Source organism: Triturus cristatus, chromosome 3_1 (assembly GCF_964204655.1).
Source record: "Triturus cristatus chromosome 3_1, aTriCri1.1, whole genome shotgun sequence".
In the NCBI taxonomy this organism is placed as follows: Eukaryota; Metazoa; Chordata; class Amphibia; order Caudata; family Salamandridae; genus Triturus; species Triturus cristatus.
The window spans coordinates 481,287,987-481,304,825 of NC_140583.1; the positions used below are offsets into that span (position 1 = coordinate 481,287,987).

The 16,839-nt window shown below is 40.7% G+C and overlaps 1 protein-coding gene across 5 annotated transcripts in view; it reads right to left on the reverse strand.

Annotated features, from left to right (window-relative positions):
* CRTC3 (CREB regulated transcription coactivator 3) overlaps positions 1-16,839 on the reverse strand; it is a 1,114,890-nt gene that overhangs the window by 90,971 nt on the left and 1,007,080 nt on the right. For all 5 annotated transcript variants that reach the window (XM_085644305.1, XM_085644304.1, XM_085644303.1 and 2 more), the window contains one exon: positions 9,462-9,754. In XM_085644305.1, coding sequence (XP_085500431.1) covers positions 9,462-9,754 — 293 coding nt within the window. The remainder of the gene's footprint in view (positions 1-9,461; positions 9,755-16,839) is intronic.

The window sequence follows — 16,839 nt, forward strand, 5'->3', positions numbered from 1 at the left end:
AAGATGCTACTTTGCATGCATGAGGAAGTTCCAAGATGATAGATGTTAATCTTGATGTGGTAAATTTAAAAATAAATATGTGCAAAAGTGTGTTAAAAGAAAGGAGTAGCCTAGTAGCAAATTATAGCAGCTGGGCCCTCCTTTTTAGGTCTCGCCTGACCCAGCGCATGCGCTGGTCTGGCGAGACTTTTTGAGAGGGCTCCAAAAAGTGCTACCAGGTCAGCCTAGAGCTACAGTGCATGTGCGCGGCCGTGCGCTGCGCTTGACGCGAGTACTTTCGCGGCCGCATGGCCGCCTTGATGTTTGATCGCGATCGCTTTGCATAGCCAAAAGGTCTCGCTTTTGGGACCTTATAAGTATTTAGTTATGCAACTGTTGCATGGCCAAACACTTATAAGGTCTCAAAGGCGAGACCTATTGGCTATGCCAATGCTGGTTTTATTTTACTTTTTTGTTTTTTTTAAATGTGACGGGAAACCGCTAGGGCGCATCAAACGAGTCAATGGAGTCAAGGCTGCTGAACAACAGGAGCAGCGCAGTTTGGGGGGTGCAACAGAGGAGAATGAGGTTTAAAAAGTATTTTATAACAGTCAACCGGGGTACGCTATAGAATAGCTGTTGGAGATGGATGATGAGGGAAAGAGCAAGAAAATAGAAAATGTATGCACTCCCATGGAGTAATTCCCTGAAGGCAAGCACTGAAAGGACACAAGTTTTCCAATTAGGAGACAGTAAAGGAAAAATGCTACAGATGAGGAGCAAACAAAAACTAGGGGTCGAACAAAATGTAGGGAAATGAGACAGCAAGCTAGGGGCCGACAAACAAATGTGTATATATTTTAATGTTTTGGAGACAAAATGTCTATTCAACAGCAGGTGAGAACTTGAATAGCACAAGCAATCAATAATAGCCACAACACAGGCTGGTGCAAGATGTCCTCTAGGGATACCAGAAACAGAAGTAGCTCTAATTATAACAAATAATACCTATAAATCATTCACATGACAAAGTTTTCTATATGAAATTGTTTTCAGCGCAATCCATATAACAATGTAAATGTATTAGTTGCTATTGTATCAGAAAATCAAACGTTCATAAGCCCTTAAAGGGTGGTTTTTATGAATGAGCTTTCCAGAAAAGCCTATCAACAAATATATGCAAATGTTGAGAATTGAAAGGAAAATTAAAATGAAAAGAAAGGTTAAAATATCTTCTATTTTACTCAAGTAAGTCTCACTATAAGAAATACAAGTCTTCAGAAGTCAGATTGACTACATGAATGTTCATTATTGCTGGGAACATTGAAAACCAACGATTTCAGTCACCAGAGTCTTATCTCGAAAAATGAAACAAGTGAATTATCTATGAAAACGTATTATCATTATATTACGCCCCTTCTTTTTAATCCTGTCTTAGAGACCTGGTAATGAAAAATATTTATCTTAAGGGGGACCCTATAGATAGTTTTAACTCACAAATCACCTCACTTGGCACAACAAAAACACCAGCGCCGTTGTAATTCAGGCGTCGCAGTACACCCGGAGTGCACTCGGCATCCTGGGTGGGATCCCGATGATGAAGCACGCCACCAACTAGGTTGGTGGGTGAGGGTTCCTTTAAAAAAAGAATTGGTTTTCCCACAGAAACTAATAAGACGGTTAAAATATTATCTGTATGAGCCCAGGGTGCACTCGGCATCCTGGGTGGGATGATGAAGCATGCCACCAACTAGGTTGGTGGGTGAGGGTTCTTTTAAAAAACGAATTGGTTTTCCCCACACAAACTAGTAATCAGACGGTTAAAATACTGTCTGTACGAGCCTGTTCTGTTTGATTCAGATAGATGAATGTTCATAATACACAACTAAGGACCAATCAGAGTAAAGTTCTTACAACCGAACCCCCAAATATAAAAAAAATATGGTGCCTGTAAACATCTAATCATATAAGATAATTTGTTATAATTCAACCAATAGTTCACGCCTTTCAAGAAAGAATCCGACATAGCTAGTGGAGGTTTAGCCCTCCACTTGTCGTGGTATCTATATATTTACATCATGAGTAATGACAAAAAGACCCATATCTTATGGCTAACCAGGACCAAAGGGTTTCCCCAACATTATGCAAAGAGGACATAAACAGGTAAAAGAGTCCACCGCCATTGACAAGCTTCTATTTATACTCTTGTTTAAAAAGAACCACCAAAAATCACCCATGTGTCTGACCCGGAAACTGCTCCATACACAGATCTCTTGCCGCTACTGGTTGTTAGAGTAGAGACTAACAATCGTCTTACATGTGTCCCAATGCAGCCATTTCGAGCCTCCTATCAACCTAACTTACGGCAATTACAGGTTGATCAGACAATTCCACACATCAGCATAAGGGTAAGAAATTTATTTCAGGACTGGTCAATTTCATGTTCCAAGGGCATTCTTCTACTCTAAGAGATAACAGGATTAGATAACCTTGTTCCCAAGATGTGTTGGGACTAACTAATGCATTGTTGTAAAAGAGAAATTGCACTTCCTGCTCTAGTTACACCAGGGGAATTGGTCTCAACGCTTGTGGTTGCATACTGGGTGGAAAGCAGCAAAATAGATTATGTACCCATTCAGCATGCTATTGCATGACCATTTGTCTCTTGTTAGCCTCTGATACAAACGGAGGCGATTACAAATGTTCCCTTATTGTGGCAGAGAAAAGGATTCTCTGTTTTAGCAGTGGACTCTTTCTTGCAGCATTGAAGGAGTGCACCTTGTTCAGAGTGCTACAGCTACCGATGGAAGAACATTTTTGGCCTCTAAAAAAAATAAGACTAAAATCTGCATTTAAATTAAACTCCTTGTTCTTTATCTTAGGACTTTGTGTCTTCACTTAATTCTTCATTTTTTTGGATCTCATTGTAGACATGAAAAATAAACAGGAAAGGCTATGTCTTCTGACAATTTAAACCAGAGCAAAAAAATCCTAATGCACTGTTCTAAATTAATCAAGTCATTTCTGTTCGTCCTACAAAGTAGCTCCACAAACAAGTGTGTTGAATCCAATGTGACGCTGTAATAGCACCCCTAAAGAAAAGAGGAACAAGCTGCTTACCTAGAAGGATCAATTTTTGATACATCACTCCACTCTCTTTTTTTCAGGGGAGATGAAGATGTGCAACCCAAAATGTTATAGACCTTCTGTGCAGTATAAATAAGTAGTCAGTTTGTAGAAGAAGTACCCCAAAGGAAGAAAGGAACATATTCTGATGGTCTAATTTAGGGAATAGTGACTCATCTGCTGGTTCATCATGCCTAATACGTGGGACCATTAGGTAAAAACCCTTGGATGGTCATAACCTGGAGCCACTGATCTTAGTCTTCATTTTCTTGGATACTTCTGACTGGGTTTTCTTTTCTGTTTAGTAGGCCATTCATGTTTTTCGTTTTTTTGGCATGTTTGCCTGTGTTTGTTAGCTCTAATGGTTAGGAGGGAGCATGTCCACCAGGGATAGGCAGACGCTACTCAGCTGAGGACTGTGCAGGCTGTAAAAGAGGCCTGATGATTTCCATAACTTAGCATTTGGCATATAAAATATTGACATGGATAGTATCAACACAAATTCGACATTAAGAGATTTCCCCCGCAGAGAAAGGAAGCTTGTCACAGAATAGGAAGCCCACTGTTGGATCCCCTGAAGCGAACCAGAAATTAGATCAGTGGTGAAATGAGGACTGCTCTGGTAAATCCAAGGGTCAGTCCTCGTTACCACCAGAGCAGAAGAGGAGGATTTCTATTCTCATACCCTTCTAGAGCAGGTGGACACCCAAAGGTACTGCCCCATGTTTTGCCCCCAGTTGAAATCCCTTTCTACCTCTAAGCCTAAGAAATGGGAACTGTAAGCAGATTTTGCACTTTTTTCAAGGAATGGGAGTATTGAAGGCAGGTATCAAAATATCTCACCCATCCTTCCAAGACTTCTTTCCCCCACAAGGACGTGTCAAAAAGCGATGACATTGTGTCTTATAGAGCAGGAAGAGGAGAGAAAAGATTTTGGTTAAAAGGGTAAAACAAGTCACTTTTCCTTTGACTAATAGTATCCTAGCCAAGCCTATATGAAGAGAGCGGGAGTGAAAACTAACTCTTCACCCACCCTTCCACGCCAACAATAACTGAGACTCCAGTTAAAAATAGCCTTTGAAATAGATTGCTCTATTTGGAGAAGGGTCTGAGTGCGCTGGAAATAATTAAACTGCTGCATTGACTCTGCAAGGCATAATGGGCCAGTGCATTGTCAGTAATTCCTAAAGTTCCAGGGCCGGTCTTCACCCTGATTATAGCCGACAACTTGTTACTCAGTTTTAAAAGATGCTTTTATGGTGGTGGTTTTCAGTTAACAGGTGAAGGATATGTACTAAATTGCTGCATTTTATTTTAAGTAACAAAGAAAAAAAGAGATAACATTCAGTTTCTAAAGTGTATACCTTAATTGCTTACATTTAATTTCAAAGGTAGAAAATTTGTTAAAGTGATATTGAATGTGCACATAGATATTCTAGCGTTTATGGCTATAAGCGAGAAAACCCATGGTGGAGAACTATATTTCTTTAATTGAGAAACATTTGAGAATTTACACTGCACGTGGGCACTTAAGAGTAGAGTAAGGCAACATGATGTTATTACTGGGCTGAGAACTTACCGGAGGCCCCACGTGGGCAGGAGAGCAAGTGAGCACTGCATGCAGTCAGGCAGCATGTACAGAGAGGCAGCACTAACCTACACGCTGTGCGCTCACCTCTCCTAAACTGCGCTGGTGCCTCCATACGTGCAGCCACAGGGGCAGTCACTCCACAAGATACCAAGAAAACTGGGCGTGGATGGCAGTGTTGGACTTGTGGAATACAGCACTGATGGAAAGATAACGAACGTAGGCTTCTTCTTTGTTTACCATGATTCTTAGAAAAAGGGCACAGAAAAGCCTAATAATTTGCTCTCTCCAGAAGGGTGGTTTGCCCATAAAATGCTAATAGATGTTCTCAATCCAAGATGAGGCAGGATCTTTTCTTGTGATGTCAGTGTTTGTTAGTGCCATATAAATAGGCATTCCCAAGTGAAATGTGTGACACAGAGCATTTGTCAACGATGGAAGAAGAAAATCAGGAAATGTAAGTGGAGTGCACAAGACAAGAGAGATAAATAGGAAAGGGTGGAGGAGGCAGAGTGGGTAATAAGATACCTGCAGTAATGAGGGCACAGAAGGGAATCCCCACAAAATGTCATAGAAAGTAAGAGAATTAGGTAGTGAGAAACAAAATGCAGTTGATAAAGGTTAATGGAGTGTGAGCAGTAAACACTAGAGCAACAATTGAAAAAAGTGAAAGTTAACAAAGTGACGAACATGAGAAGGGAAAGTAAACTAAAGGAAAAAGAATCCATACAATCCTTATAGAAAAAAACCCAAAGAACTCATTTTTCAGATTAACTACATTTAAATCTTACACCTTTTAAGTAGAGCCACTGAATAAGGCACTTTAAAAAAAAAAGGATACTATAAATAGGTTTCTACGAAATGGAGCTCTCCATTTGTCTTTATATTTTTTTAAGTTAACTAGTTTAGGTAAAATCGTTTTTCCCAATTGAAATCCTTGGGATTAAATTTTGTATGCTATCCGAAACAGCTGTTCTGGATTTAGGCACCATGGTTTGTCCTTTTCCTTAGTTTATATTCATTATCCTCAATCAATAAAAAAGAGGAGTATTCAAATTCACGACCCTGGTGGATGGGTCACAAGTGCTAACCTAGTCTCCCACTCATCACTATTAAATGAGCAAGTGAACATTCAGAGCTGGTAAAAAAGCTGTTTGCTTGGGGGGAAAAAAACATACCTCACAGACACGTCCTGGTTTATTAGCCAAAAATACACCATCGTACCCCAGCCTGATCATTCACGTCTATAGGTCTCTGTAGGGTGTGGGTATGTGTACTATAGAAGAAGCAACAATGTCCTTTTTTGTGCTCCGCATTATTCGTCTGAAACAATGAAAAAACACTGGGGCAAACCCTAAATTACTTTTAGATCCTACAACTATCCCTAAGCAAATAGCATAATTGACCTGAGTTTTATGGAAGGGGCCAATCCTTTTGTAATTTAATTTAGTGTGAAGCAGATCTAATAAGCTGACAGTGATGTAGGAATAAGATTGGCACAGTATTTAAAGTTTGGGCGGCATGCCCTTCAGGACAATTGCCCCTGGAATCCACATCTCTGAGCTTCAGGGATGCAAACTGGGGCTTACTTCTCTTTAATGTAAAAAGTGTAAAAACATTTTTAGCCCTATTATACAAATGTGTTCTACACAACTCTATTATTTGGACCATTTATTCCTCACAACATGGACGATGCTCTGAGGTCAATAACATGGAGGCGCTACCCATGACTGTATCCTAGTGTTAAGCCTAGGGAGAGGCTGTTCCGATGAGAAGAATGGTCTGTACTGGTTTGCATACGATGGGCCCTGCCTACAATGGCACAGTGGACGGAACACAATGGGCATGGGTGTCCGCAAGGGGAGGCACTTGCCACCCCCTCCTGGATTTTTCACTCGTGTCTGGCATTATTCACGCAAATCAGCTAAACCTTCAGATGCCAGGCGATCTTCTAGTTTAAGATATTCAGTATTCTAGCTTTGCACCATGGAGCCTACCCCTTTGGGCTGCAGGGCAAACGGAAGAAGGATTATATGGCGCAGCGGCAAACTGCAGCACTGACTCATGATTGGTAACATGTTAACATCTCTTCCTTCCCTAGCGCTGGTTGGGGGACGCTGCAGTGATGTCAGACCCAATGCGTTCGCTGCTTGGCTTGACTGTGAAGAGATTGCCCTTTTTCTTGGCAGGAAAATGCTCAACCACGTCTGGGATTGAGCAGCACAGCCGTCATCCACTTGTGCTCGGTGAACTGACAAGTCCAGTTGCTCTCTGTGTGGCCAGCAGCATCTTGTTACAGTCACCCAGCGATGTGAGGGGCGGCACTTTGAAGGACACAAAGTCAGTCCAGACAATAGAGCGAGTCGGAAAGAGAGAGGAGTGTGCTAGGAATCTTCTGGTCTGTAAAAGAACAAAAGGATGGTTCGGGCCTCTGGTGCGTTGTCTTGCAATTGAGTAGCTCAGGGCTTGTTTCAGGAATAGATGGAAATGGAGACATTTCTGACTCATGAAAAAAGTGGTCAATCTAGAAAAGAATTTACAGATGGAATTACTTTCACCATAGAGATAGCATGGTGGAGGAAATATCACACGTGGAATTTCCATTTTATACTGTCTGTTTTTTCTCTGTAGTGCCAGTAGACGAGCTGTTTAGCATTGCTCATTCAAACTGTTGATGTACTCCCCACCTCTTTCTGACTGACTTTTAGCAGACTCAGATGCAGGAGTAAAGAGCACAGGGGTGGCTGTAGTCTTGGTGAGAGGTTACCTACTGCAGCTGTGCTCTGCCTGCCAATGGCCTACAGGATCCATATCATTGCGTCCTGAAGTTCTGACATGCCAATGTAAGCATCACGTGTGTTTAAAGTTGCTGCAGCTTTCAAAGCCCTCCTAGACCATTACGATATATAAAAGGGCGATATTGTTACAAATAATCTCTTTATAATCCATGACATGACTCCACATAAGCAATCTCAAAACTTCCCAACTACGTATTGAGATGATGTCACCATGCGCCGTGATGACAGGTCAGAGGATAGATGACATTAAAATGATACCCCCCGCCCCCTGAAATAATTTCTACGGACATCCACGGAAATGGGTTGAAATGCTACCTAGTGATGTTAGTGGATTTGATCATCTGTAAGCATTCCTCACATCGCCTTATGAGTGTCTAGTGATAAGCCTGTTACAAAACGTAAAGCCTGTGTGGCATGCCTCTTGAGTTGATTTTCATTGACCTCCACAACTTGCAGTGCCATTTGCATTTACAGATTGTATTTAGCACCATGTAAATTACACCAGAGGTCTAATTTCTTGTCACTTTGTAGCAAATTCCGCTCAAGGCTGTTTCATGACCTCCTCACACATTATGCATATAGGCCTGCAGTCAGTGCTTAATTTTTGTAATGAATGCCGGTGCTCAAAGCTCTGCACAGATTCCTGCGGCTGGTGCAAGTACATTTTGCTGCGCCGAATACCAAGGTTGCATAGTCTTATGCCTCTTTAATCCACTAACAGACATTCCCTGCCCCTTTATCTTCTCTTCCAGGTTCCTGCTTTCTCCCTTGATGACGGTTCTTCTGTCTTACTCTGCCTCCATCTTTTTCCTTTGTGTGTTTATTCTATCTCGCTCTCTATCAATGTCTGTTGAGGAAACATAAGTGCCGGTCACCAAAAATGAGTGCCAGTGGGCTCCACAGCAAACCACTAGATCAACTTAAGCATTGCATGCAGTTTCATATAAGTCTGTAGGACACTTGACGTCTCATCTGATCTGCAATTTTCTTGACAATGAATGCAAGAGCGATCTCCTTTCTTTTGCAGTTTTACTGAATGCGAGATGAGTAAATAATTGAAATCACAATGGTGGATACAATTTAAGTGGGTTCTTCAATCACCGAAGGATTAGTCAAAATCCACTCAACAGTTATGCAAACCGCGTAGGGCCATTGCCAGGCTTGCCATTTCCAGCACACAGTATAACACTAGGTGGTGCAACAGCATCCATGAGTTATTTAGGCAGGAAGGCACGAAAGGGATTGAGTTTTATTTCCTATTCACCTATACTCACCTACAGAGATCTACATACATCAATGATAAAATCGGAGTATTGTAACCAGAATGTGTCCATGAGGTTCTTGTTTTACCTGCACACATCTTTTTGACTCATCACTTAGGACCTAATTACGTGAACCGACCTACCCTAGGTCGGTGGTTCCGACCTCTGGATTTGGATGCAACCACCCAATGGGCAATCGGCAAACTCCATTTCCCAATGGCCGCTTCTGCAGCGGGCGGAAAGGCCGCAGCACAAGTTGCCATTGGGAAATGGATGTTTTCAAACATGCCTGCATCGTATGGCAGGCACCGCATGGGCCAGGGGGCAAGGGGCTACCAAAGCACATCGGAATCCCCCCACACGGTTTACTCTGACCGCCGTCTTCCTAATACGGCGGTCCGACTAAAACCTACGATGTCAAGCGGAAAGCCTTCGACAGCTGGTCGAAGTCTTTCCACCCAACATCGTAATCTGGCCCTTAGTTTCCACTCAATCATTTGATAGTGTAAAATAGGTCTCATACTAATGAGGGACTAGGTTAGCTCTTAAAACGATGACAATTTTTTTGTGTGCTGAGTCCTGGTGTGTCATTACCCGGGGTCTTCCTTTCTTTTAAATTAAATATTTTACTTTGCTGCAAGAAACATGTTTTTTTCCAGCACATGGAGGGTGTAGATAACTATCTTGAGGCATCTGGCTGCATCTTACCTGTGAGTTGGTAGACATACTTTGCGGGCTGGTTGGTGACAATTGCCTGCCAAGTCCCCTTTGTGACTCCATTCCAGGTGTAAGAGTTAGGGGGCTGACGGGTGTCTGTCGACGTCGTGGAGAGCCACTCAAGGCCGATGTGGAAAGGGAAGGGTTGCTGAGAGAAGCAAGGCGGAGCGAAGGATGAAAGGCAGGGTTACTATGAGGTGATGACTGTCCATGGCCTTGTAGTGAGGAAATTGATGTATTGTTAATTCCTGTGTGAATCGAGTTATTACAAGTGCTTTGTACACCTAAAGTAAGGAAAAATATAGCTGCAGTCATGTTTTCAAAAGAAATTCAGCACACACAATCAACTTGCTTTTTTAAAATTCAAAATGGATCACAATTTACCACAGAAAAAACTCATTCATAAGCAAACATCTCCCTGATAGGCGGCCTTCCCATTATCCTTTAATATGTAGTTCATACCCTGTAATTTGCCACGTTATTCATTAAACACTAATATAAACCAGGCTAGAAATTACAGTAAAGTTTGGTAGTAATTAGCTTAAGGTCCATAGAAAGCACTTTTCATGAGCAACTTTGGTGACAATTGCTTCGGTTAGGAAACAGCGGGCAAAGCTGCAGTGGTTGCATTTAAAAGTTTGCTTTTATATTCAGCGTCCCAAAGAAACTTTTCTGCAAAATGAACTAAAAATTTAAAGTTTAGGAACGTTGGAAGGCATCACATACTCCGATTTATTGGCTGCCTTTTGCATAACAAATGATTTTTGGTTAAGTATTATTTACAGCGGACAAAAAAGTGGCTGAATTGCGCACATAAATAAGTGCTTAATTTGAGCCGGTGGTTTGGTGGGGGCCAGTGACACTCATTTTCGAGGACTAGCACTTTTTCCTCATCAAATATTTACACAGAGCAAGAGAGGACAAAAACACAAAGCGGAACGAGGGAGGATGAGAAACAGAAAACAGTCAAAAACGGAAAAAGCAGGAACCTGCAAGAGTGAGTTAAAGGGACATGGAGTGTCTGGTACTGGATTTTAGAGACATGAGGTGGAGTTAAGACTTTGCAGTCTTGGTATTCGGCATGTTCACATTCAATTATACTGGCTGTGGTCTTCTGAGCAGACATTTGGGCACTAGCACTCTTTTACAAATTAAGCACTGCAAGCAACTCTGTGATGTTGGTGAATACAGACATACTGGAGTCCCGGGTTCCAATCTAGGTAGCCATGTTTGGAACTTCAATGCACATTAGCTTTGACACTGCACTTTCTTGATGGCGGTGAAAAGATTGAGCCAAGGATTTCCTATTGCTGGAGAAAAGCCTGCACCACTTCTGGAGCAGTATAAATACTTTGACTTATCAAGACTCTAAGACACCCCCACCACCCATGAGCTATGTATAGATTGCCAGTAACGATCTCAATGTGAATTTGATCATTGTATGCACTCTGTTGATGCTTTTATCTGTTTTCTATTATTTCATTCAGTTGTGATGGAAACAAATGAATATATGTCAACATTATAAAGTTAAAACAGTTGTCCAAATTAAAACAATGGAAATTATGTGTGGAACTGTGTGTTGTTAGTGAATTTACCATTCACTAACAACACTTTACTAACAATGTATCACTGGTAATGTCATACTGAGTATTAGTGATGCTAATTGCTCTGTTATCTGTAATGTTAAGTGTGACACCATGCATAATACAGAAGTTAACGTTGAGTAACTACCTTATGTGAAGATTTCAGGGAGCTTCAGGGTTGGGGGGGGGTCGCCCACTGCATCAGAGAGTGTTGTTTAAGTATAGGTGTAGGTGACGAACATAATTTTGATTAAGTAGGAGTACCTATAAGAACTAGATGGTAGGTGTGGCACCTCCTTGCATAGTGTGGTGTTTGTGGTGAGCATAGATTGCCTTCACGAAGAAACTTATTGTGCCTGCCAATTTGTGATTTCATCAGACTCGCTGAAGAGAACATTGCATCTTTTTGTATAAGGTTTGAAGCACTATGATATAATTTAAGCTGAAATGCTGGGTCTAAAACACTGCGAGTCATTAATTAAATAGGTCAAGGGTATTTGCTTGCCTTATTGAGTGGCCAGTTTATTACTCGGATACATTTATATTGACAAGTACCTGCTGTAGCTTTGATATATTTTCTGCTGTAGAATTCTGAATGCACTGGTCATATTTCATAGATGGTTAAATTCTTTTTTAAACTAAATATTTGAGAGTCTCATACACTTCTCAATAATATATAGTATAATTTTGAAGGAAGTATAAGATTATCTATAATCTCAAATGAGCCAATTTTTTCTTCTAATGTTAACAGCTCTATCTTGAAGCCGCCTGATAAGATGAAAACCTCATTATCTGAAGCCACCAAATCAGAGAAATGTTCACCCAAAATAGGTGTTTCTTCTCACCTGAATTCCAGTCAAAGTAGGAAATACTTGTCTGTTCACATTGCTTCCATAAATAAAGATCCTAAAAAGTTCCCTTCTTTCCCAGTCAAGCCTTTTGCAAATCTCCAGTTTAAAATCATACTCGAGCAAGCAGATTAGAGCATTTCACCCTTTTCATGGACGAGACTAAAAAAACTCAGGAAAAACAAGATGATAAATGGACTATCTCAGATAAGGAGCATAAAAATGGAGAAAGACATTTCCTCACTTCAAAATTAAATCAATGATTTGGAAAACAGAAATGGTAGGAATAATTTAAGAAATCATGTGTTCTGGAAAGTCTAGAAGGCTATGATATATCTAAATTTTTCAAATCTGTTTTCATCTAAGTCCTTGGAAAATCAGATTCATCATTAGTTAATATTCAAAAAGCTCACTGAGTTAAATCTAAACATTTACGTATTAATTTCTGCAATACAGAGATTAATAAAAGTTGTTATTACTGCAAGAGCTAAGAAATTATTTTGGAATAGACATAGGGGTTACAAGACTACTTGGTTGGAGTAACAAATGTATACTACAGATTCTTGCTTACTAGATTATGTTTAGAGTCAGTCCACCATTTTATGGTGTTTCCAAAAACTGATTCATGGCCTCGGAAATTACCTAGATGCCCTTATGATGAAACGGCAATACAATCAATTTTGCACTTCATGCTGCTTTGGAAATTTTATAGTGATATTAGAAAACTTTTACCCCACCCTCTTAATCTATCATAGGTAGCATTGACCAACTGTCTAGAATTCATTTGTGTTGTACTATCGTTACACTTATTTAAAATGGCCCTACATAAAAATAATCATTTACTTTTTTAGATAATTTACGATATGAGAAAAACGGAAAAGGTTGTAGTGCCATGTTTTTAACTATGGTTCCCCTTGTATGTACATTCAAATCGTACTTTTAAGATTTTTCATTTTAACCCCTTCGGTGCTCATGACGGAACGGTTCCGTCATGAGCCACGGTTGAGCTGTGCTCATGACGGAACCGTTCCGTCATGACCACGCCCGCGCAAGATTCCGTCAGCACAGCGGCGGAATCTGCGCAGCATGGAAGGGGTTAAATAGGTCTGTTTTTATTTATTATAAATAACTTATGAAATATACATTGTAAGGCACTCTTTATGTATGAATGTTTCAGTATTTTTTTATATATATTTTAAAAAGAACTGTTCAACTTTTATAAATTTGTTTATAAATTTGAATAAAGTTTTGTCTAACTCTGATATAATAGCTTTTATTTCTCAAAATGTTTTGAGAGTCACAGCTGTATGACGTGAAGACATTCTAGCTCTATTACATGCTTCCAGAAACATCAATGCTAGATATGGGCTTGTTCATCCTCATTTTGTTTTCTATTACTGACTTCGACCTAGTTTCAGTTAAAGAATATATCTTTAGTCAAGAAGATGAGGTGGGCACATCTAAGGAGGGTCTAAACCAAATATATTGTTGCCTTATTATTCGTGTTATGGTTTGTTTAGCTGTATTTTTCCTTTTTGGTATCATGTTAATATTGTGCCTTAATCTATATCTTTTCGATTTATTAACAAGTTGATACATTGATTTCATATATTATGAAGTCTGCTTTTACGCACACCTTTGATGGTTTGTTGCGGTGAAGCCTTGGCTATATTCTGTCTTCACTTGGCTTTCACCTTGTTACTTTGTCACTTTCTTTTATTATTAAGGTTATTTTGTGGTCTTAATTTCCGGATATTTGACTTCCTCATGTCTTTAAAATTAATTTCTCCTGTCCTATTTGTCCATTTTTTTTTTTTTTTAGTTTAAAGTTATTGTCTTTTTAAAGCAGAATAGTGAGAGCATGTGCTCTTCTTTTTTCTGGTAAATGATGGTTCATATAATTTATTGGAATGTCCACGATCACCACAATCCATTGAGGGGTCCAAGAGTCTAATCTCATTTGTCAAGATTAAAGGCTTTATTGAAAGAAATACATTTGATGGATATTGAATCTCAGAAGCTAAAATGTACTTGGGTGGGCAATGCAGTTTACTATTCAGATTTTGGTTAGAAGAATGGAGCTGCTATATTTCAGAGAACCCTTAAATTGATAGTTCTAATGAAAATGATTGACTGTAGATGTTGTTTGATTCATGCTAAAATGACAGGTTCTCCTTTGAAAAATTCTTAATATTTATGGGCCCAACATTCTTAAATTGACATTTTGGTCTTCTAATAACAATAAACTAATACAATGCGATGTTAAGAATTTAACTGTAGCAGGTGATTGTGATTCAACCCTTGATCTTTTTCTGGCCAGAATATCTGTTTCTATGTCTATTCTTAAGAAAATATACAAGATGTTTAATAGAATAATACATGCAAAGAGCTCTGTCAGATTCCTTGAGAATGCGTAATCCTGAAATACAAGAATGCCTATATTAGTCCCTGGAACGTCTCTCTCAATAAAAACTGGACTATATTTTCTATAGCAAAATTGTTACACTTATTTATTGCACTCATAGATCAGAGGTGTATTCTCACCTCGGATAATTCTTTAGTTATTTCAGATTTTGACCTCATACTGCTCAGAAAAGGTAACCGATTTATTTCTACATTTTTAAAAGTTGAAACCTTTAATTTGCCACTTTTTAAAAGGTTCCTCAAAGGATTTTATTACTAATTGTTACTAACAAGAAGAAAGCGACAGAACCTAAAACCAATAAAATTTTGAAAAATGTAAAAGGACGAACATACATATTTTTCTGCTAAGTCTCCAGACACCTAGGCAAGAAAAATAAGATAGGGATGATGCTTTTCCATGTCTGAACTATATTTTTCTCTGCAATTACAAAAGACAATTATTCCTTTTTAGAGTTTTACTCATTGAAAATACTTTAATACGGGAAGATGAAATAAATGCAATATGACTTTGTAAAACAGTTAAGGCTCCTGGATATGGTGGTTTTATCCTAAGGGTCTTACATAGAGTTCGGTGAATGGGATTCTTCATCAAATGTCCCATACATTACAAGGGCCACAAGCTATAATGCACTTGTAATGAAATGGATAGAATATCCGCCATGTTTATGACAGAGTATCCCATCTGCCAAACTCTAAATAGGGCCCAAAAAGTTTTTTCCACATTTCATTTATTTGTTAGATCTCAAATCGTTGCATTTATATCCCCTGTTTTGTGGCACTAGTTTTCCTCAAGTTACTTAATTACAACATATGCTTTGCCTCATCCTCAGGCTATGCCTTGCCTCATCTTACAAGCTATGATTTGATTACGCCTGACATAGATGGGTCCAATATCTTTGATTAATAACAACTCCAAAATATATGCCAAACTTTTAGCTACAAAATTAGAAAATATTGTCCTTAATATGATAAAATATGAACAAGTCGGGCTTGTTAAGGGTGGACTTGCATAAGATAGCCACACAATGTTTTTACGTTTAATTAACAAAGAGAGGGCGGAGCTTGCCTGGCTTAGAGATGGCCGCAACTTAAACGAGCTCCGTTAGCCGTCCAAATAATCCATCAGGAATCTGCATCATTCCGGGGGAGTCACGTCAGATAAACATTGCTGGCTCAAGATATTGAAAAGCGCTTACTTGTGGTGTGTCTGATGGCGTCGGCAACGCCATCAGAGTGCGGATCTGCGGGAACTCCGCGTCCGGCCTTGCTGAGAGAAGCAGTGAGGCCTGGTGTTGCTGCTGAGCGGTCGGGGGCCTTGTTACAGCGGATTGTCTTGCTGCTTGGGCTCAACATACTCCGATATACGCGAGTGGACCCAATCACGGCTGAAGGCACTACGAGGAAGCTGCCCCTAGCCAGCTGGGCTACAAGTGGCGCAATACCAGGTGGGGTGAGCGACGTAGAGCCTCCGTAGACTGCTGGGGAGCGCGGCCGCGCACATTTACGAAAGCTGCGGCCTGGAGAGGTGTGACGGATTACGGTGAGCCATCCTGGCGCCTGTTGAGCGATAACAGAGGTGCATTTTGAGAGTTGGGGCACTAGAGCTGGCGGTCCGCCTGGGACTCTGCGGGACTCTTTGAACACTCCTGTGGTAGGTGTGCGAGTGGCTAGGGTCTCTGGCGCAGCGTACAAGGGACTGTTGTCTTGAACGATCCGGAGGGACCGAGGCAAGTCCTACATTTGCATGGCAGCATATTTAGTAGCAGTGCTCCACAGAGGGGGGACAATGAGTGGCTCGTTCCTGCCTCTTTACCGCATAGGCCTGCCGCCGCTCTCAGTAAGATGGGGAAACAGTGGTGAGTGGCACAATCACCAGGGATTCAACAGCTGCAGATTCTTGGGTGCGGGAGAACAGAGTGGGAACACATAGCCATTCAGCACGTGGTATCTTCTGGGCGCCTAGGCCAGGTCTCTGTTAGCGCAGGAGCCAGAGGTTGCGACGCAATGGGGAAAGTCAACAAAACACAACCTGAGCTGCAGTTTGAACAGAGCAAATCAAGACACAGATGAGGATGCAGGTGCAGCTGCATCAGGACAGATAGATGCTACCGAAGAGCTAGGGGGTGATATAAGCCATATATTGACAGCTATGCAGAAAAGCCTCACCACAATCAATGGGAAGATTGACTCACTGTCCTACCAAATGCACCGCATTTCGGAACGACTTGATAAGCACACTGAGCGCCTGCACATGGCAGAATGGCCGGTGTCTGAGGGGGAGGATGCACAAACTGAAACTGACAACACCCAGAGGCAAATGGGAAAGCTCCTGACTACACTACAAGACAAAGCGGAGGATTTGGAGGCCAGATCAAGGTGTAGTAACATACACATAGTTGGCCTCCCCGAATCCACAGCAACGGACAATATGGAGGCATTTGTGGAATAACTGCTGGTAACTCTGCTTGGGTGAGACACTTTCTCCACAATGTTTACTGCTTAGGCCACAGACCA